The sequence below is a fragment of the Mustela lutreola genome, chromosome 2, assembly GCF_030435805.1.
Source record: "Mustela lutreola isolate mMusLut2 chromosome 2, mMusLut2.pri, whole genome shotgun sequence".
In the NCBI taxonomy this organism is placed as follows: Eukaryota; Metazoa; Chordata; class Mammalia; order Carnivora; family Mustelidae; genus Mustela; species Mustela lutreola.
In genome coordinates this window covers 95,029,085-95,050,007 of record NC_081291.1, presented here as the reverse complement: position 1 = coordinate 95,050,007, position 20,923 = coordinate 95,029,085, and the positions used below count along the sequence as shown (strand labels likewise).

Here is a 20,923-nt window from a genome sequence, read left to right as displayed (position 1 = left end):
TCATCCTAGCGCTGCAGCCCCCTTCACTGCAGGTCTGTCTCGTTAACGTTCCTGGAACAGGAGTAGAAGAGTACCATCCTCCTCCGGCAATGGAGGAGTGGCATCAACTAGCCATTTTCAAAAACAGAGGATACACGTTAAGGGTTAAAAATAAAAACTACGGGGGGGGGGGGGGGGATAAAAACAATCAGACCGCACAATCCATAGATTTACTTTTTATTGAATTTGTTAATGTTACAGAGTTCTTGCACTGCCAAACCATGCCTGAGAATTCAAAGAAAGAAATGGTACAATGGACAGCCTCACCCACCCATCATACAGTATATTAAAACTTGATTCATGTGCATTTTTAGATTTCACAATCTTTAAAAAGTTATAACAAGAGTTGGAATTTTAAATCTCCTGCAGGTCTTCAGATTTCTAGTATAGTATGCTATTAAATAAAAGTTCCACATACTCATCTCAGTTCATTCCTCAGTAACATAACCCCCAACAAAATTTTGCTGGAAAAAAAATGCATACTTTTCAGGGGAAATATGTGGCTCAAGATCCAAGATTATTTGTTAAGATTTTTGGTTCCCAAATGAAGTCTTCAGTTTAACCAAGAATCCCTTGTTTCTTGCTTAATCATCCAACCTCTCCTTGGCTGGCTCAGCTGCTCACCCCAGTACACCAGAAGGCAGGTACCCTGCCTGCCGCCTCAACCACCACCCAAGTCATGGCCCAGACATGGTTGGCAGGTCCTGTCAAGAGATACTGTGAACTCCTAGGAGTCAATTTCTGCACTGACACTTTCATCAAGACTGAACTCCTGGAGATGACCCACACCGGGGTAGTTTTACTCGCTCACTTGCTTCACTCTTGCCAGGAGCAAGTCTGCAACTCCAGCATTTGGCAAAGGGATTTATTAGAGAGAAACCCAGACTCTGCACCAAGTGGTCACATTCCACTTTGAAGTTATTTCTACTGAACCGAAGATACAAAACTAGTAAATTACCAGACTATCTCATTAGATGGAAAGACTTTTCAGTAATCCTGGGTAGCTTCCTGAAGTCCCTTTAAGGACTAAAAATTACTGGATAGTTTAAGCTGTAATTATTAAAAACAGAAGTGCTACATCGCCTGTCTTTCACCCCTGACTCTTCAAATGAACATCAAGACGTACCAGGAGGTTGGTAACAGAGCTAAACTGGCACAATCACTGCATCTGTAGAAATGTTCAATACCTGAAAAATTTGGGCACAAGTTTATCTGGAAATCCTGTCAAAGATATGCAAGATCTGTGAAAACCTAAGTGGGTTTTAGGTTAAGGTTCTGCTCACCGTCGCTCTAAACTGCTAAGGGCCGGTCAGTGAATCCCTTGGCCTGAGCAGAACCCACACTCTTTCCACTGCAGTTTACTGTACAGTTTAGACCTGATTAGAGGAGGCTTAGCAGCACCTGAAGTAGAGCCCCCCACATCCACTGCCCTTGACATCAAAGGCTATTTGGTTCCACTCTAGGGATTGGCAAATTCACAAGACATTTCACAATTCTAATGCGTATTTCAGGTCACTTATTTAACCAAGCAATATGCTCTGTGGAAGAACTTATTCCAAGTAAAAGGGAAAAAAAAAAAAAAGGAAAAAAAAGGCCTTAATGGGTGGAACACAGAAAAAGCACTACCCAAATAAAAAATTCCTAAAAGAAATAAGATTACTCCCTCCCCTACCCCCTTTCCCACTTGGTGGACCCAAGTTTGGTTGAATTTAATTTGTGGTTACCTCAGAATACAACTCAAAGCTTAAATTATAAAATCACAACCCTACAGAGATTATCTGAACACATGAGTTCTTTTGAGAGCGGTGTGTTCCAGGAAGTCTAACACAGCCCACTACGAGTATCCTTAAGGGTGGGGCACAGGACAGGTTAATTAAGGTCACTTAAATCTTCATCTTTTACAGCAGATCAGAACCCAGATGGCTGACTTTCTGCAGGATTTCTGATAGGAATCCAGTAGAGCTGGTTTCAAGCTTCACACCGACACATACTAGCTGTAACCTTCCGTGTCCAGAAGTTGTGATCCACATGAAGTCCGCAACGAGTGCAGCAAACCTGAGGTAGTCAGCCCTTACGAAGGCTCAGTATCTGAACATAAAAAGATTTTGAAATGACCACTGGCTGCAGTTTGTTTTTGTATCGGCAGAGTAACAACGAAAGAGCACTGCTGAATCTAGTTCACATTTACAGAACAGTGAGAATCCCCCTAAATCCAGTATATACAAAGAGCAGCTGGGACACCTGCACCTCCACAGTGCCACAGGGCCGGTCACTTATATCGAGTGGTCTGCATCGGCTGTGGGTCCAGCAGAGATCAGATGATGAATGGCTGTTCCTGGTGGTTAGCTGCAGTCTAGTTACCTTAGAAGGGTTAGCAAAGACCATTTCTTAATTGTACTGTGTGTGGCTGCTTTTCTGATTTTCAAGCACAGCATACTGGTTGTCTAGCTGAAGTTTAAGGGCCTGGTTTTTTGAAACCTCATCCCTACCTCTAGTTTTGTGTCTTACTACTTCAAAGCTCTTCTCCATTTCTTTATCCCTAAGGGAAAAGAAATGTAATCAGTAAATTTCTTCTTCACTAGGTTATTGATCCTCCAAAAAAAAAAAAAAAAAAAGCCACACATCCCCCCTTTGAAGTAACCTGAGTTTGGGTTATACCACTTACTTTTACACATAAGACCTACGTTAGTATGGTGATATATTTTTTCGTAACAGTGAAAAGTCTCTTCAGATTTCTTTCAGTTAGTGTTAAGTTAGGAAAAGAAAGCAGGTCTTCCGGTAAAAGCAAAGCAGTGTAATGCAACCTTTCAGAAAGTGGGGACTCTCTTTGCTTTATGCCTTTCTGGCTTAGGAACCATTTCATAGGAATTCTCTACTTTCGACAGTGGGGGAAACCTGCACATTAAATCATCATCAGATCATTTTCTGGGCTTCGAAGAAACAGAAAACACAAATACCGAATCTCTATGGTCCTATTTTCTGTGGCAGCAATCTATTTGAATACTGTTTACTGCAAACCTATTTTGGGACCAACTTGAAGACAACTGCAAAGTCAAAAGGCTATCTGATGACACGGTGATTCCTTCTAAGAGTCACTTTTATTTTTAGCAAATACAAACAATACATTTCTTTATGCCTAAGGGCAACAATTTTCTGATTCAAGTCAGGTTCTACTCATTATTCAATGATTTCTCCTCACTTCTCCTTGATGGGAGTGGATCAGATAAAGCAAGTTGAGTCCCGTGGGGAATCACTGCCCCTTATTCTGTAGGACAGAGCACAGGTGCAAGTCCAATGGAGGCTTAAGTTCAAGCCAGATGGGCTCTCAAAGAGACAAAAAGACTGGTATTTACTTTAAAAGCCACCCCCCACCAAAACCAGTATTTCCATCTGATGTCCTTTACATTTCTTGCCATTTTATTTACTTAAAAAATAAAATAAAATAAAAATAAAAAATTCATGTCCCTACAAAGGATGTGGAAGTGCCATATGTGGTCATTTAATTCCAGGTAGCATTCATTTTAAGTACCTGCTGAAATAAGATTATTTTAGTATTAGATTTATAAATGCCAACATCTTTCATCTTTTCACATCAACTGGGAATACAATGAAATATTGCTCTTACAGTTCTAGTTTCCATGTTATAAGGAACATGTGTGCTTACAAAGAATTCTATATAGATACATGTCATAGCTACAGAACAACACAAACCAGGAATAAAGAAACTTTTGTAGACAATGTCTGTCTTTGGTGCTTCTTCCCCACTGCCCCCTTCCAGGGTCCTTACCTCTTTCCCCACCCTCAGGCTTGTAAGTCCCACGTAATGCACAGCTGCCTGTCGGCTGTAGCCTGGACTTTACCAAGGAGATTCCCAACCCCCCCCCACCTCAGCTGGTTTTTCCTATCTCCCATATCCCACTCGCTGGCCAAGGACAGGGTTCCCAGACAAAAGGCAGGAGTTGACAGTACTTACTTCCGGCTTTCTACATGCTTGGCAGTGGACTGCAGGGATGGGAACTGTGTATCACTGTAGATTTCTGGTGGTCCTTGTGGTGTTTTCCTTGTTGTGGTTAACCTGGCTCCAGGAGGCCTATACACACCGCTAGTCATTGCCGGTTCTGGGGTCTCTGTAACTAACATTTCATAACAGTTTAGAGAAACTATTCAAATGCCTTGGCATTCTAATAAACTAGTCCCGCATTCCCAATGACTTGACAATTACAGAAAAAACCCCAATACCTACACAAGAAGTCTCTCTGGACAACAGAAGAAAGTTATCTGAGAAAATGTCTGACAGTGAAAATGCTCTTCTCTCTCAGGGGCAGTCTTCTAACTTCTCTTCCATGTACAACACTTCGCCTTCCTATGTAAAGGAGTTCTTTCAAACTTACTGGAAGTGGGAGAGGATCTCTTTTGTGGACCTGGGACACAGTCTGTCAGCTACTGTCTTTCAGAACAGCACAACCTCAGCCCTCAGTTTACATACAGGTAAATGTGGGTAATGACTTCTTTATCTGTTTGGTGGGTTAGATAACACACCATGTGTAAAGAATTTACTTATGAAAATGCTTGTGTATATACTTACTTCTAAAAGGCTAGTAAAAATAAGCCACTACAAATCTTTAATAATTTCCTTGTCTTCCACATCAGTGGATTTTAAGGATGTCTTATTTTATAAACACAGGTAAAGCAGGGAAAGAATGAGGCAGCTGAGCAGCCCAGTCTTACAGGATGGCTAATGTTTTCGGGACAGTATCTTTCAGCTTTTCCTTATGTATCATTTTTTCTCTCCCCATTCTTAATATGAATTCAGTATTTTATAATGTGTGTTTTCCATTTATCAAAAACTTCATTTCAAATAAACGCCTAGCCATCATTTATTAGCTGCAATATAATGCAGCCATTTGAATACTACTATAAAGGCTTATTGTCTCATACAGCTTTTAATTAAGTGTGGGAAAGCTGTAGTATCACACACATTCATTAGTGACTGAGCACCTGCTGTGTCAGACGCTGTTCTAAACTGCACCGTGGAAGATACACATGTTAAGGACATGCCTTCATGAACTGGACTGGATATTCAGGCTGCTAGCTACATGCAGCCATCTGAAATGAAATAAACTTTTAAGAATTCAGTTCCTTAGGTCTAGTAGTCTAGTGGCATTTTAAGTGCGCAACCACCACCTGTGGCTAGCAGCTATTTCGGTAAACAATGCCATTCTGTCAATGCAAAAGTACTGTGGGGCAGTGCTCGGCTCGAGGGAGGAGACGCATCCACATAAAGGTTGGTGCCCAACAGAAAATGAGTAGGGGAAGGGACTGTAAAGGGAGCACACGATGGGCAGGGGTCTCAGTGTTGAGGTGGAAACCAAACAAGGCCTAAAAGCCATAAGGAAGCAAACTTAATCAGAGTAGGCAAACAAGCCAAATCTGGTTTGACTCCAGCTTTCCTAAATGGCTCAATGGAATGCAGCGACACTCACTGGGTGTCTGCATCAGCTGCCTCTGTGCTGTCACAGCAGGGCTGGGCAACTAAAATCCTCTTCCGCGCGGCCCTCAAAATCTAAATTACCTCTTATCTGGCCCTTTGCAGAAGCAGCTTTCTTAGAGGCTCCTAATATAAAGGAAAGAGGATTCAGGATGAGAACCTAGACAAAAAGGGCCTGTGGCAGCAGTGTACCTGGTATCCTCAAGAAGCAGGGTAAGCGAGGACCAGATTCAAAGAAACAGCAAGTCAGAAGAAGGGATCACAAGGCAGGGATCCCAAGCCTTGCAGGTCACTGAGAACTTCAGCTTCTCTTTGGGGGGGCGGGGGCATGCACAGAAGCAGACAGACCAGCAAAGAGATGACCTCACTGATCCATATAAAAATTAACAGTTCAAAGCAGAGTGGTAGCAGTGGCCCTGGAGAGAACTAGTCACACAGAATCTGATTTTGAAAATATAGACAAAACAAATTTACTGACAAATGAGATTTAGGTGTGGAGCAAGGAAAAGGCATCAAAGAGGACTCCAAGAGTTGTGGCCTAAGGGACTGAATGAACAGCAAGGAGATTAGGAAAGCCGTGTGCTCACCCCCGACATGGGTTTGAACTGCATGGCTCCACTAACACATTCATGTTTTTGATAAATACGGTAGAGAACTGTAAATGGATTTTTTCTTTATGCTTTTAGTATTTTTCCTCTAGCTTATTCTAAGGATATAGTAGGATAAATATATAAAATATGTGTTGTTACTGATAACAACTAGTAACTGGTTACTGGTATGTTTGTTACTCTTAAGGCTTTTAGTCATAGCAGGCTCTCAGTAGTTAAATTTTGGTGTAGCCAGAAGTGAAACGTGGATCTGAATGCACAGAGGTTCGGGGGCCCCCACCCTCGCATTGTCCAAGGGTCCACTGTACATGAGTTCAGCTGGGGATATGCGGATATCGAGATGCCGGCTTGGCGGCTAAGCGTGTGTGGAGGTCAGGAGAGAAGTTAGCTGGTGTGAATTTTGGAGTTGCCGGCATGTGGACACTGTCAAGGGAGGGAGGGCACAGAAAAGAGAGTGGCAGGGACTGACCACTGGGGTAGGTTCTCTCTCAGAGGCAGGAGAAAAGAAAGTCCAGCCAGGGAGACAGAATCAACAGTGGAGGGAGCAGGAGACTGTGGTGTCCTGGGGTGATCAGCTATATAGCAAGCGCTGCTGATGGGGCAAACTGAGTGAGGATGGAGACCTGGACACTGAGGTTAGCAATGCTCAGGTCATCAGAGAGAAAGTAAAAAAACCTAAATGGAAAAGCATATATATACACATCTAGCAAAGGGCTAGAAAGGATGCCAAGAATGCTGATACATACTAATTATCTGTGATCTCTGGGCAGTAAGATTTGGAGTGAACTATTATTCTGCATTTTTAAAAAATGGGTATATGTTATAACGTAATGTTTCTCAAACTTCTCTCAACACTGCCATTTCTAAGGAACCCTTTCAGACATCTGTTTCCTAAACACCATGCCCCCACACCAGGAAATGTTAATACCACAGATACACTGTGCACCTGCTCGCTGTTGCCCTCTGGTGGGCAACACCCCACTAGAAGATCTAACACTTCTTCATGCTCCCACCAAGAACCTCTTACTATCAACTCTTAGGAATGAAAATGTGCCCTTTTGAGAATTCATGCCTCAAGACAGAGTAAATGAGGAACAGGGTAAAAAACATAAAGACGGGTGGAAACACAGGTACAATTTCCCTTAGCCAACTGTCAAAAATTGACATAAATTACAAGTATTTAAGTTTGGCAAGTTAGTTTACATATAAATTTAAGGAGCCTACAGAAAAGCACGTCTCTTAAGGTCTAAATTCTTTTACACAGGATGTGAAACTCTTCAGACAGACAAATACAAACATCTCTCGTAAGAGCAGAAAGGAACCCCACTCATTCTCCTACAAGCATTCATTTAGTTGCATGCCAACAGTACATTGAATTATACAGACAGCTGTAGGAGAATAAAATATTAAGCTTACCAATTACTGCAGCAGGAGGTGCTTGCACTGGGGCTGTTTTATTCCAGGGGCCTGAAGATTTCTCTATACCACCACCGCCACCTCCACCTTCTTCCCAGTTATCACCTGGATCTTCTCTTTTCTCATTATCATCTTCTTCCTTTTCACTAGTGGAAAAGCAAACAAGTGAATTCAATTACAGAACTACCAGGAAAATCACCATTCCATATCCTCGTTTTGTTTCAAGGCTGATCTGTGTGACCCTAAGACAAGTAAGTCACCCAACCTCTTCAGAGCCCCAGTGACCCACCTGCTTAAAAGAGACAGAGACAGAAATAGGGGATTTTATCTGTTATACACTGGGACTTCCACGTGACTTCGTATGAAAGGACTGCACTGCTACAAAACATTTAGAAAACTACTTGGTCTGATAGTCTCTGCTTTCCTTTCTTGCAAACCTCATATAGTCAAGAACACTTAGAAATATTTACCATACTACCATGCCAGGCTTAGGACAATCTATGTCATTACATACAGCAGCCCCAAGAAAGAGCAGGACCCCAGCTACCAACCTCACGAAACTGCGGGAGAAGAGGCCAGACTAACCTGAGAAAAGGGGACTTAAGAGGGATTAAGAGGGTAAGCTCTGGATTTTTCTAGGACCAGACCAGAGTGGCTGAATAGGCACTTATGGTAAGCAAATTTTCAGTAATACAAGTTTTTTTTTTAGTTGTATAATTTCATTTCCTAATCCTTTAGCACCTATTACAAAATACTCTCAAAAATGAGAATTCACATTCCAAAAGAAACAAGCCTGTGTTCAGTGTTGACATCAGTGCTACAGACTTTGTTAGTGCCAGTCTCTACTGTTTGACACAGGGAAGATACAGAACTGGTTTCTATCACCAGATAGGTCACCCATTTAAAGAAGAGAATACAAAAACTCAGTTTCGTGACAGTGGTGGTTTTTCCTAGAACTTCAGCCTATCAACCTCCTTTACCATTCTGACCACGCTTTTCTCTCCTACTGGAAAAAAACAAAACAAAACAAAAAACCCAGGGCAGTTGCCTAAAGCTGTCCTCCGCCTTTTACTCTTTCAGACATCTTCTCCCCTTGATGCCTGATCAGTGATCATGGTCTTAACAATGCGAAGATGACTCCCACCCTATTGTGCATGACCCTGGGAACATCACGGCCCCTCCTGGCTTCTACAAAAGGACACTCAAAGAGTGTTTTCCTGACATTTCTGTTAAAACAAGGAAAGTGCTAGCTGTAAGACAAATTTCTCAAATAACCAACGGTCTCCTTTGAAGACCCTTATAGAGGGTGTGGGTGGCTCAATCCGTTTAAGCGTCTGCCTTCAGCACAGGTCATGATCCTGGGGTCCTGGGATCAAGTCCTGCCTCAGGTTCCCTGCTCAGTGGGGACCCTGTTTCTCCCTCTGCCTCCCCACTTCCCTGACCAGTATCTGTCCCTCTGACAAATAAAAAAGTAAGATCTTAAAAAAAGAAAAAAGACAGAGGAATATTTCAAAGACAATGACCACCAACAGAGGTGATTCCAGATTTTGGAGGCCTAGGGTGACAATCAGGGAGGGGAGAGGGGAATGAACACATCCTCAGCCAGAATTTGTAGCATGATTTTACTTAAGACTGTAAGAGGAAAAAAGATTGAGAATAGGGCCAAGCCACCCTTCAGTTTCCCTTTTTTTGTTAACACATAATATAATCTATACAGCCATTTAAAATAGAATTCCTTTTTTGTTAACACATAATAGAATCTGTATAGCCGTTTAAAATGCTGACATGGAAGGAATATTCATGTCAGTTAAGCCAATGGCTTTCTAAAACAAAATCTATACACCTTAATATAAGTAGAAGGACATTCTGATTAAAAAAAAAAGAAAAAAAAAACAGTTTGAAAAAGTAGCTGGGTGCTAGTATGCCTGATTTTATATTTTTCATGCAGCAAGTAGTTACGAGCAGATTCTAAAACCAGACTTCCTGGTTCAAATCATCTGGGTTTTGCCACCGACTAGGCCAGGAGACTTTTAAGTATGACACTTAACTTTTGTATGCCTCAGTTTCCTCTATGTAAAATAGGGATAATAGTTCTGTTATAAAAATTAAATGAGTTAATGGACACAAAGCACCAAGAAAAGTGCCTGGCATAGAGTAGGTGCTGTTAAATGTTATGACTTTTTTTTGGAGTGGGGGTGGGGCAGAGGGAGAGAGAATATTAATTAAGCAGATTCCACACTGAGTATGGTGTCTGACAAGAAGCTCAATCTCACAACCCCAGCTGAAACCGAGTCGGACGCTTAACTAACTGCACCACCCAGGCACCCCACTATTACATGCTTTTTAATATCCATCTGAGTTTTCAGAGAGATGCCATCTTTATACTAGGAAAAAAAAATAAGAGAACAAAACTCAAAATCTCAAAAACCCACAACACGAACAGTTCCTTGTAAATAGATATATATATTTTTTAAATAGATTTTTAAAAATGAGATACTAAACACTATGACCCTGTGTTTGACAATTTACACATAGAAAGAATGACCAGGTAAGGATATGAAGGTCCTAATTTACCCAGGAGTCTAACAGTGGTATCCTAACATTAGAACTGTTCCAAAATATTTTTTTTCAGTCATCCATTTCTGAGAACTGATGCCAATAATTTTACTTTCATGTAATTTGCTTGGTTCCTGAGTAAAAACCCAAGTTTTATTTACCTAGTTACGTAAGACTTGTTAGTCTGTCCCAGTAACCCAATCCCAGCCAGACAAGGAAGTAAGACCCCTACAAGGACTTTAAGAACCTTCACGGCACTTTTATACTCATATAGATCCCCTAGGTATGCTAGCTTTCTGTTTGTCATTTACATTGTGAAACACTTACCTCAGCAAAATGTGCTGAATCACTTGTTCAAACATACACACTATATTCTAAAATAGATTTTTCTTCAAATTCTCTAATATTTAGTGATTAATATATCTGAACTGCAATTATCAGCTTACAGTAAGCAATTAGCTGAACACTAAAAAATTTTAACACTGATTATCTCTAAGCAGAAGGGATTAGAGATCACTCTCATACATTTTTAAAGCTGTTATACCTTTTAAAAACCCTTAAAAAATATAGTTTTTCTAATTCACAGTAAGATACTAAAGAAAAGCCCCAAATTGGCCTGGCAGAATACTGATGATCCATGTAAAAGAAGTTCCTTTACTGTAATGTTTACTACCTCTTCACCCTGAGACAAGTGAAGAATGAATAAATCTAAAGATCCCTTTAAATTACAAAATATTACTAAGTAAGAGGAGTTTAATTAAAGGGATTGTGCATCTGTAATAATAGGCACAAGACAACCTAATATTTTGGTTTCTTAAGATTCTCAAGTATTAAACCAAACATTGGAAATTGTCTAGTAAGGATCTTTCATCCAAGAGAGAGAAGGAACAAAGGCCCAGAGATGCTAAAAGCCTTGTCAAAAGGCTGTAGGACTAAGGGCAGGGTAGAAATAACTTAAAACTTTATCTGATTACTTTTTCTTACTTACACACTTCCAGAAAATGTCAAATCTCTAAATGTCTTAAAATACATGTTGCAAAGAATCATTTCCACAGAAGGTAATTAGGCTAAAATTTGGTATTTGACCCGAAAGAATACATAGCTAAATATATAGCTGATTAATTTATCAGCTAAATTTCACATTTCTAAACACTACACTGCTACTTGTAAATACATTATCACAATATACAGTCTATGGTCTTAAATATGCAACAGTCTGTAAGGTACTCGTGGTAGTATAGCTGAATGAAGCAAGAAAATGTAATATTTACTGAGTATCTAGAAGGCCAGACCCTGTCCTAGAACTTCACAAATTAAACCTCACAATAACACCAAGGCAGGCAGGAGACTTAATGTACAAAGAAGACACAGACACTCAGACTAAAATTTAAGCCCCTTCCCCAGGGCTAAAAACTGGCAAGCCAAACCCCTTGTCTTCAGAGCTCATACTCTCATGTTGCTTCTTTCATTTTATCCTCTTTAGAGGTCTAACATATGACACAAATTTTCTCTATTTTGAGCAAATTCATTTTCAGTACGGCTGATCAGGATTACACAACCTGCAGCAGTTTCTTAATAAAGATGGGACATCATTACCTCTTTATCTTCACAGGACATTACATGAGAGTTTATACATCCTAACCCTCCTTCCCCAATTACTAGGGTTTTAGCAGCTAAAACAAAATCCAGACTTGACTGTGCTTCTGCATCTCCACTGGTTTGCCCTATTACCCAACCACTGTTACAACAGCAAAATCACTAGACATGGCCTGATGAGCTATGCTGGCAGCTTCCTCCGAAGACTTTCTCAATGCCTTCATGGGAGACTAAGTGTCTCTCTCCTGTGTTCCACAGTATCCTGCCCGTCACTGAAATGATCTACTGGTGTTTAGTAGAGCAGGAATTATTTCTATAACCCTGATGTCTGGCACACTACAGTCACACTAAGATTTGCTACAATGAATCCAGCTTTGCTGCAGGAGTGATTTCTTCAAGTAACAACTTACCCAGCTCTACCTAATGGTTTTAAAAGTCTAGATTCTTTTTTTGTTGTTAAGATTTTATTTATTTGACAGACAGAACATGCACAAGCAGGGGGAGCAGCAGAGGAAGAGGGAGAAGCAGGTTCTCTGCTGAGCAGGGAGCCCAATGCAGGACTCAATCCCAAGGCCTTGGGATCATGACCCGAACTGAAGGGAGATGCTTAGCCAACTGAGCCACCCAGGTGTCCCTAGAGTTCTAGATTTTTTCTTCTTCTTTTCTTTTTTTTTTAAAGATTTAGTCGACAAAGAAGAGAGGGAACATAAACAGGGAGCGGAAGAGGGAGAGGCAGGCTTCCCGCCAAGCAGGGGGCCTGATGAAGGACTTGATCCCAGAACTCTGGGATCGTGATATAAGCAGAAGGCAGATGCTTAATGACCAAGCCACCCAGGCACCCCGAGTTCTAGATTTATTAAGAAGGTTCCTAAAAAAAAAACCACTGGGCTCCAAGAACTCATTTTTTTAAAGCAAGCCCAAAATGACGCTTGAATTCACAACCCTGAGACTGAGTCACATGCTCCCCCTACTGAGCCAGCCAGGTGCCCCTCCAAGAAGTCAATTTATTACCGAAACATGACAAATGCTCAACATTTAGTAACTTCAATATTAAATTAAATGGGGCCTACAGGTCCCATTTAGACTGCTAACAATCCAACAATCCAAGCTCCAATGTTAAGCCCCTTTTATCACCATCCCAATGGCACCCCTCTAAAGAACTTGTCTCTACATCATGAGGACCTTGAACACATCTATTAATTTAGACACAAAATCTGTACGCAAGTTCTTTTAATACTCTTGGCACTTTAATCTTGAGCTAGTTGGTAAATGTGTTAGAACATTAATACAGCATTGTTTGCCGCTACTGAAAATTTCCTTTCAAATGAACACTTATCTTCAATAAAGGTCCAGCATGCTAACCTATCATAAGGTCTAGTGTCAAAAAAATTTTAAGGCTATATGCAGAATTTACAGCTGACTAAAGCAAATGTGACAAAAATGATAAGGAGATCTAAGCAAAGAGTATATGGGTACTTATTTTATCTTTCTTGGAACTTTCATGAGGTTTCTCATTTTTCAAAGCAAAAAGTTGGAAGAAAAAAACTTTAAGATTATGAGGCTGTAAATGTCAAGGTATTTTAAGTCAAATTCCAAAGTTTCATATTCCCTTGTCTCATACAGAGATAGCAAAGCTGCCTCTCTCATAGAAAAAGTTTAACAAATTGAAGGCATAAAGAATCATGTGCCCCACCTTCTCAAAGCTATGTCCTTTCTTCTGCCCCTTCCTAAGTAAGGGCTTCTGCCTAAAAGATTAAGACCAAGCTATAAAAGACAATTAATTCTACAGCTGAACACTCTGAGAGGGATTTTTGTTTGGTATGGTCATACTCATGTCAACCTGAACATGTCATTTTCTATCAGGTTCATAGTGAACTGACTCACCAGTCTTTAGTCATGATAGTAGTCAGCGTACTTCCACTACCCCTTGTCCTCAAATCTTGGTATTATAAATCAGTTGCCTCATGGTTAAATAACAGACTGCCAAGACTAAGTTATTCTAATTTACCCAATGAATAGAGATTAGTATTGCTGAGTGGGTATTTTACAAATACCCTATTCAAAAATCCTCACAACAATCCTAGGAGTTGTCTCAATTCTGCAGATCAGAACCAACACTCCAAAGTAAAATGACTTGCCCACAGTCACACATAAGCAGAAGCTGAAACCCAGGCTCCTCTTTCCCCAAAGTCCATGTTTTCGTGACATTATCAACTCCATCCCATTTATGTGGGAAACCTACTTCCACTCTTTTGAAGAAAACAAAGTGTCTTCTTTCCTTGGGGATCCCAAGCCTACCGAGTTTCACTGTCAAAACATTTAATACAAAGTTTACAAGGATAGACAGTATATAGTGTGAAAATCTGTCATTATTAGACCTTAGATGATGTCTCACACTCAAGTCTTTCCTGAAGGCGGTTAGATCATGAAGGTAGTGGAAAAAATACTCTTGACTCCAGGGTGACTGAGGAGCCATAAAGGCAGCTTCCTGAAAACATGTTTTCCAATGGTAGGTTAGAGAAAGACATGTGGCAGACCACTCAGGAGTAAGACTAGGTGCTAAGAATAACGAGAAAAACAACATAAAAGCTAGTCATGTTTCAGGTCAAGCAGAATTTAAACACTCGTACTAGCTGAGATTTACCTACGCCCCTGGCAGAGGTGAAAGACATAATTTAAGAAATGTTTCATTATCTCTGGAATAGCCAGAAAGACAAAATAACCTTGAGTATGGATATGGGATATATAATCAAGGACACAAAAATAGACCTCCATAATAAAAAAAAAAATAAAAATCCTCCCATAATATAATAAAATCAATTTCTAGGGACGCCTGGGTGGCTCAGTTGGTTGGATGACTGCCTTCGGCTCAGGTCATGATCCTGGATTCCCGGGATCGAGTCCCGCATCGGGCTCCCAGCTCCATGGGGAGTCTGCTTCTCTCTCTGACCTTCTCCTCACTCATGCTCTCTCTCACTGTCTCTCTCTCAAATAAATAAATAAAATATTTAAAAAAAAATCAATTTCTAGCATTCAGTGAATTCAAAACATTTCCCCTCAGAAAGTGTTACTCTTGCTCAGTAAGTTCAACACAGTTAAACACTATTCCTCCTGTCATTCAATCTTCAGAATTTGCAGTTAAGAACCTGTGCTTAGGGGGTGCCTGGGTGGCTCAGTGGGTTAAGCCTCTGCCTTCGGCTCAGGTCATGATCTCAGGGTCCTGGGATGGAGCCCCGCATCGGGCTCTCTGCTCCGCAAGCAAGGAGCCTGCTTCTCCGTCTCTTTCTGCCTGCCTGCCTACTGATCTCTCTGTCAAATAAATAAATAAAATCTTAGGGTGCCTGGGTGGCTCAGTGGGTTAAGCCGCTGCCTTTGGCTCAGGTCATGATCTCAGGGTCCTGGGATCGAGTCCCGCATCAGGCTCTCTGCTCAGCAGGGAGCCTGCTTCCTCCTCTCTCTCTGCCTGCCTCTCTGCCTACTTGTAATCTCTCTCTGTCAAATAAATAAACAAAATCTTTAAAAAAAAAAAAAAAAATCTAAAAAAAAAAAAGAAAAAAAAAAAAAAAACCTGTGCTTAGGAAAGACAGACCAAGAGCCTTATTTTACAGCCAAACAGGAACCACACAGCCAGTGCCAAAGCCCCAATGGATAAGAACTTCACATCTCCTCCTCTTCATTTTCACAGGCCAAACCCCAGAAATCAGGGGAAAAAAAAATTTTTTTAAGGGAAATTTTCTTAACTAACCTCTCTAGAAACATCTCACATACAAATTCAAGAAGTTTTGGGGAGTAAAATTTAGCCTTATCACTTCTACTTATCATTACTTCAAAAGAACCTCAAGAGTGGAGAAGCCCCATTTCCTAAAACGTTTCCCACAGTCAGTCAGGTTTCACTTTGGTTAAGCTCACTACAGACGAGAAAGAACCTAGGAGATAAACGTCTGGCACTCTGGGAGGTATTCAACAGAAGTAAAAAATATTAGCCCTGGTGTTTGAATTTGAGTAACTTATGTAAGGCCATAAATATTACCACTTGGAGAAGTAATAAAACAGTATTCTGTTAAGGAAAATCACTTCTGCCCGTGTGCCACATGGTCACTGGTATACACAAGCTGCAAACTTCGAACTGGAGGCAGTTCATTACATCATTTATTTCTTTAAACTGGGAATTAAAGAGTTTTAACCTTAAAAACGGTGACACCATACATTCACCCATTAAAGTAAGACATCTATTCACATGAATCTAAAACCAACTATCACATATTTGACTTAATAATCCCCTAAACCAACCAACCCATTTTTCAAAAAAAAACAGTCTTCTTGAACCTTTTTTTTTTTTTTAAAGATTTTGTTTATTCATTTAAGAGAAAGAGAGAGAGAAAACAAACAGCGGCAGTGGGAGAGGGAAAACCAGACTCCCAACTGAGGTGGGGAGCCCAACAGGACCTGGAAATCATGACCTGAGCAGCAGATGCTTAACCATCTGAGCCACCAAGGTGCCCCTGTTTTCTTGAACTTTAAAAATAACACGCTCAGACTATTTGATGCCCTATAAAATTCTAGGGAGAAAAAATCTGCAGTGTTAGGATACTGATTATTCTTGGGGGTGAAGGTAGTGACTAAAAGGGCTTTAGATAACCTCTGCAGGAGTAATGTTCAGTTTCTTGACCTTGCTGTTGATTACACAGATTGGTCTCACTGGGTGAACATATAAAATCTGTACATCAATTAAGTATACTTAAATTACAAAAATACGTATGTACTAACTTGCTTATTGGAGAGATCTGAAAACCACGTTATTTTTGAATCAAACGAACAAAACCCCTAGGTTCAACACACCAATGTTAAAAGTGAATGTCTTCAAACCACAAAATCCATTTCTTTTTAGTGGTCTCAAATAAGTAGGCGAGCTCTCACAGGATTTTGGAGCGGACAGCTAATTTGATCAGCATACAGAAGGACTGCCCCCACAGAGACAAGGAAGACACAATCCATTACAGCCCTAATATGCATATCTAAAGCATGAGGCCCCTGTGATACAGTTTGGGGGCTAGTGAAAAACCAAACGTACTATACCTATCCTAAGGGTTATCTAAACGCGTTTGTAACCAGACCATACCTTATTTGCATCGCCTGAACTCTGAGGCCGCTGTAATCAACCTCTTTTTGCTCAAATTCTTTCCACTCATCTTCATCCTGTAACACACACACCATTTGGTCAATTAAAGCTATGTGTTAAAACACAATTAAGGCAAATATCAGACTATGAAAAGAGGATCACGCGTCTGGAACCTAAAATACAGACTCGTTTTCTGGCCAAAGGCCCTTTTAAAAATGATCCCAAGGCGGCCGACTAGGCTAGAGGACAAACGTGCCCAACAGTCCAACCCTCTTGCTTCCACCGGGTTCCCTCCAGAGAGCTGTTACTTTAAAAGCAACCAGGAAAAGTCGAATGAAAAAGTCAATGGTAACCCCACAACTAAATGTCTACCACAATGTTGTCATGAGACTTATTCTGTTACGGGTTTAGAGGCCAAACCATGGCAATTAAAGCTGCCACAAATGCGATTGTTAGAAAATTCTGCTCAGACTGGCGGGCTGAAGTCAGAACACCAAATTACTCAGAGCAGACGTCACTCGATAAATGCTGCTCTGGGCTGCGTACTTCGGACCCAAACTCATTTCCCCTCGAGGGTACCGCGGACCGACTCTCGGTCCCGGCCAGCGACACGAGGTGGAGGGGCGGGGCGGGAGAGGGCTGGGGGTCCCGCGGGGAGAAGCCGGCCGGCCCGGCGTGGGAAGCCCCCGTCACATGGCCAGCCTCCGCGCCCGTCCGCCCGCTGGCCGGCCCCTCCCGGACGCTTCCCCGGGCGGGCGGCCGGCGGGGGCGGGCACATGGGCGCAAGCGCGCGGCCCGGCCCCGAATCCCGGCCTCTCCGGCCCCTCACCTTAGTCACGGCCTTGGTGGCGGCCCCGGGGCCGGAGGCCCCCGCGCCCGCGGTCCCGCCGTCGCCCGGCCGGGCCCCCGCGCCCGCCCCGCCGCCCGCCGCGCCCGCGGCTCCGCTGCTCCCGCCGGCGCCGCCCGCCGCACTCGCGGCACTCGCCGCCCGGCTGCTCCGCTCCTTTTTCTTCTTCTTGTCCCTCTTGGCGAAGAAGTTGTCTAGGCTCCGCTCCTCCGTCTCGGCCATGGCCGCAGCCTCCTCGGCCTGGATGGGTGGGGCCGGCGGCGGGCGCGGCCCGCGGGGCTCAGAGCTCGGGGTCGAGGCCGGCTCTGCGCTCACGCTCCCGGGCGCGGCGACGCCTCAGCCCCGCGGGGTCGCCGAGGCGTGTGCGGCGGGGCGGGCGGCTCCCCCCGCGTGCTGGCGGGCGGTGGTACGGTCCGCCTAGGGGATCGCGAGCCGGTGCCGCCGCTCGAAGCCGCCGGGGCTGCCGCTGCTGCCGAGCCCGCGGTGCAGGATCCCGCCCGCTCCGCAGCCGGAGGGGAAAAGGAACGCGCGGGCCAGCGGCTCCGGCGAGAGTGCTTGGCTAGCGGCGGCGCGTGCAGGAGGAAGACACGCGCGCGCAGGCCCGGAGAGGAAGGGAGAGGGGGTGGGGAGGGGAGGGAGGGGGAGGAGGGAGGGCGGGCCACCAGAAGAGAGAGGCAGCGCCCGCGCGTGCGTACTTAACTCCGCCCGCCGCTGTGGGAGCGCAAAGGGGAGGGCTGCGGGAGGAGACGGAGGCGGAGCTGCCAGAGGAGCCAATCAGGTGTCAGAACGAAGCGCTTAGGCGACAATCCCTGCCTCAGATGGGGCGGGGCCTTGGGACAGAGAGAGGAGGGTGTATGCTAAATAAGTGAGGTTCCTGATGGTTCCTGCCTCGCGATTGGCCAGGGGTTTAGCCTTGAGGGCGGGCATTTAGAGGGCTAATTGGTGACTTGGCTGAAGAGGTCCGGCGAAAGGGGCGGGTGGGTTCCGTCTGAGCGCATGCGTAGGGTGCGCGCGTGTCTGCTCGCCCAGAGCGAACTGTGGCCTTGTGGCTTGAACTTTAGCGAAACGGAAAGGTTGTGTATTAAGCTAGCTGTGTTCAAGATGGTAACTCCTCCTCCGCTGCACTCTGTACTTTCAACCCCCTCTGGTCCGGCAACTTCTTAAATTTTCATTTTATGGGATGGTTACTAGGAAATGAGAGGAGCCGTGGGCTTGAAGTTTTGGTCTTATTACGAAAATCTTTGATAAGCCGGTAGGTAGATAGGGGGTTAATTTTGTCTGGACTTCACCCTTTGCTAGCTGTCTACCAAGGTCAAGCTAAAGAAATCTGATCCTCGAGCTTCTGATATGTAAAATGAGGGTATTGCTCCTGTAAGATATGGAGGACCTGTTAACTGCCCAACACCATGCGTAAGGCATGGGATGTGAGATGCATGACTTTTTAATACATTTAAATAGTGCTCCCCGCCATGTCTTGAGTCTGGATGATGGATGCAATTTATCCTTAGCTTTTATATATCTGGTAAAAGGAGAACGGTGTGTCATAGGGATGGGGATAAAATACCCATGTTAAACCTGGTTTTGCCATTTAAGTACTTTTTGGGCCTTGAGAATGAAAGGAATTCTTTCATTTTAAATCGGTGGCCTAATGTCAAGTATTAGACTTTCAACTTCCTCTTTCTAAGGGCAGAGGAGAGTGCAGCTACTAAGGAAATGACTCAGACTATGTTAGTAGCTTCATGGGGTAGACAGAGTACAGCCAGTAAAAGGAGTGACTTCTTTGTCTTTTTCTTTATAGTTTCCCCATTGAGGGTTGTCTTCCTTCCCTCCCCCACCTCCACTACTATTAAAGAACTGAGTTCCCAGTAGGTCAACAAAGTAAATCAAGAACTTAGCCTTGGGCAATAGTAAACTTAGATATAATTCCCCAGATGTAGCCTGCCCCCATCACCCAGGTGAACCCTAGGTAACTTCCTTCTGTGACACCACTTATCTCCCTGTGATGCGGGCCAAGTCCTGCCCCCACCCACATCTCCCTTAACGTCTCTGATCAAATTTCTTTTTCCTCCTTTCTGTCCCTTCCTCCCTCCATTCCTTCCTCCCTCCCTCCTTTTCTAACTTTTGTTCTTTCCTCATCTATAAAGCACCTATTTAGCTATATTTTAAGGTTATGTGCCTTATTCTAGGTTGAGTAATTTGTCATTCCTGGCTTCAACTCCCTTATAATCAAGAAATTACAGATACGAATAACTGGAATTCAGTCCCCCCCTCCCCGCCCCTTTCTTAGGTCCCCATTAATGTATCAGTGTCTTGAAGGAATTAATGACTTGGGAAAATATAGAGAAGGCATAGCAGCTGAGGGTTGACACCACAAAATTTCCCACTACATTTTTCAGTGTGATTCATGACATGCTCCCAGAACTTGATCGTATGTACTGGTCAGGCCAGTAGAGACACCAGTATCTTTGTGGTTGTGTCTGTAGCTATTCTTTCTATATGTCTATTGTCTGTAGTTATTCTTTCCTCCAAAAAGCTTATCCCTTCCTAGTGGGATCCTCTGCTCTGAAACTGACAGAATGTGTTCCCACCAGCTCCTCTTCAATCTCCCCTGCCACCCTCCTCTAGGTTGGTTACACAGTGCCCTGAATCCTGCCATCATCCCCTCATCATCACCTGCCCTCACTCAAAGCATCCTCCAGCTCCCTCTTGATGGTTTCTTCCCCTCAGCCTTCCAATATTTAGACCGTCCCCATCTTTATTATTATTTTTTTAAAGATTTTATTTATCAGAGAGCAAACGAGCACAAGCAGGAGAGAGTGGGAGAGGGAGAAGCAGGCTCCCCACTGAGCAGGGAACCCCATGTGGGACTCGATCCCAGGACCCTGGGATCATGACCTGAGCTGAAGGCAGATGCTCAATTGACTGAGCCAGCTAGGCACCCCAAGACACTATCCATCTTTAAAGTAAAACAGACCTTAACTTGTTCTTGCCGGATGGAAAGTTGAACAGTGGTGAGGAGTCAGACCATTCCCAGGTATTTCAGCACATCTTCTAAGGATCTTAGAGTTGTCTGAACATGGAAATGTCTCTCTGAGCCCTCTGAAATGGTATAATCCAAAAGACATCATTTATCTCCCTCAACAAGACCCACTGAGCCAACATTCTGTGAGCTCAAGAGCTGGCAAAGGGCAGCTGGACCCAGCCCATTGTCCCTGGGTTCTTTTTTGCTGAGCTGTTTGTTCCAAGTTCCATTC

The 20,923-nt window shown here is 43.3% G+C and overlaps 1 protein-coding gene across 7 annotated transcripts; it reads right to left on the bottom strand.

Annotated features, from left to right (window-relative positions):
• Window positions 1–200: 200 nt before the first annotated feature.
• Window positions 201–20,718, bottom strand: CDV3 (CDV3 homolog). 7 transcript variants are annotated; one of them, XM_059162632.1, is made up of 6 exons: window positions 17,652–18,343; window positions 16,823–16,899; window positions 7,552–7,697; window positions 4,013–4,172; window positions 2,529–2,578; window positions 201–2,400 (listed from the first exon to the last, which is right to left on the bottom strand). In XM_059162632.1, exons 1-6 carry the CDS (start codon window positions 17,889–17,891, stop codon window positions 2,393–2,395), a joined length of 681 nt encoding a protein of 226 aa, XP_059018615.1. In that variant the 5' UTR covers window positions 17,892–18,343; the 3' UTR covers window positions 201–2,392. The 7 variants fall into 7 exon arrangements, with proteins under 7 accessions (XP_059018615.1, XP_059018619.1, XP_059018618.1 ...); XM_059162636.1 differs by lacking the exon at window positions 2,529–2,578 and having other exon boundaries at window positions 17,652–18,340; XM_059162635.1 differs by lacking the exon at window positions 2,529–2,578 and having other exon boundaries at window positions 201–2,127; window positions 17,652–18,335.
• Window positions 20,719–20,923: the final 205 nt, after the last annotated feature.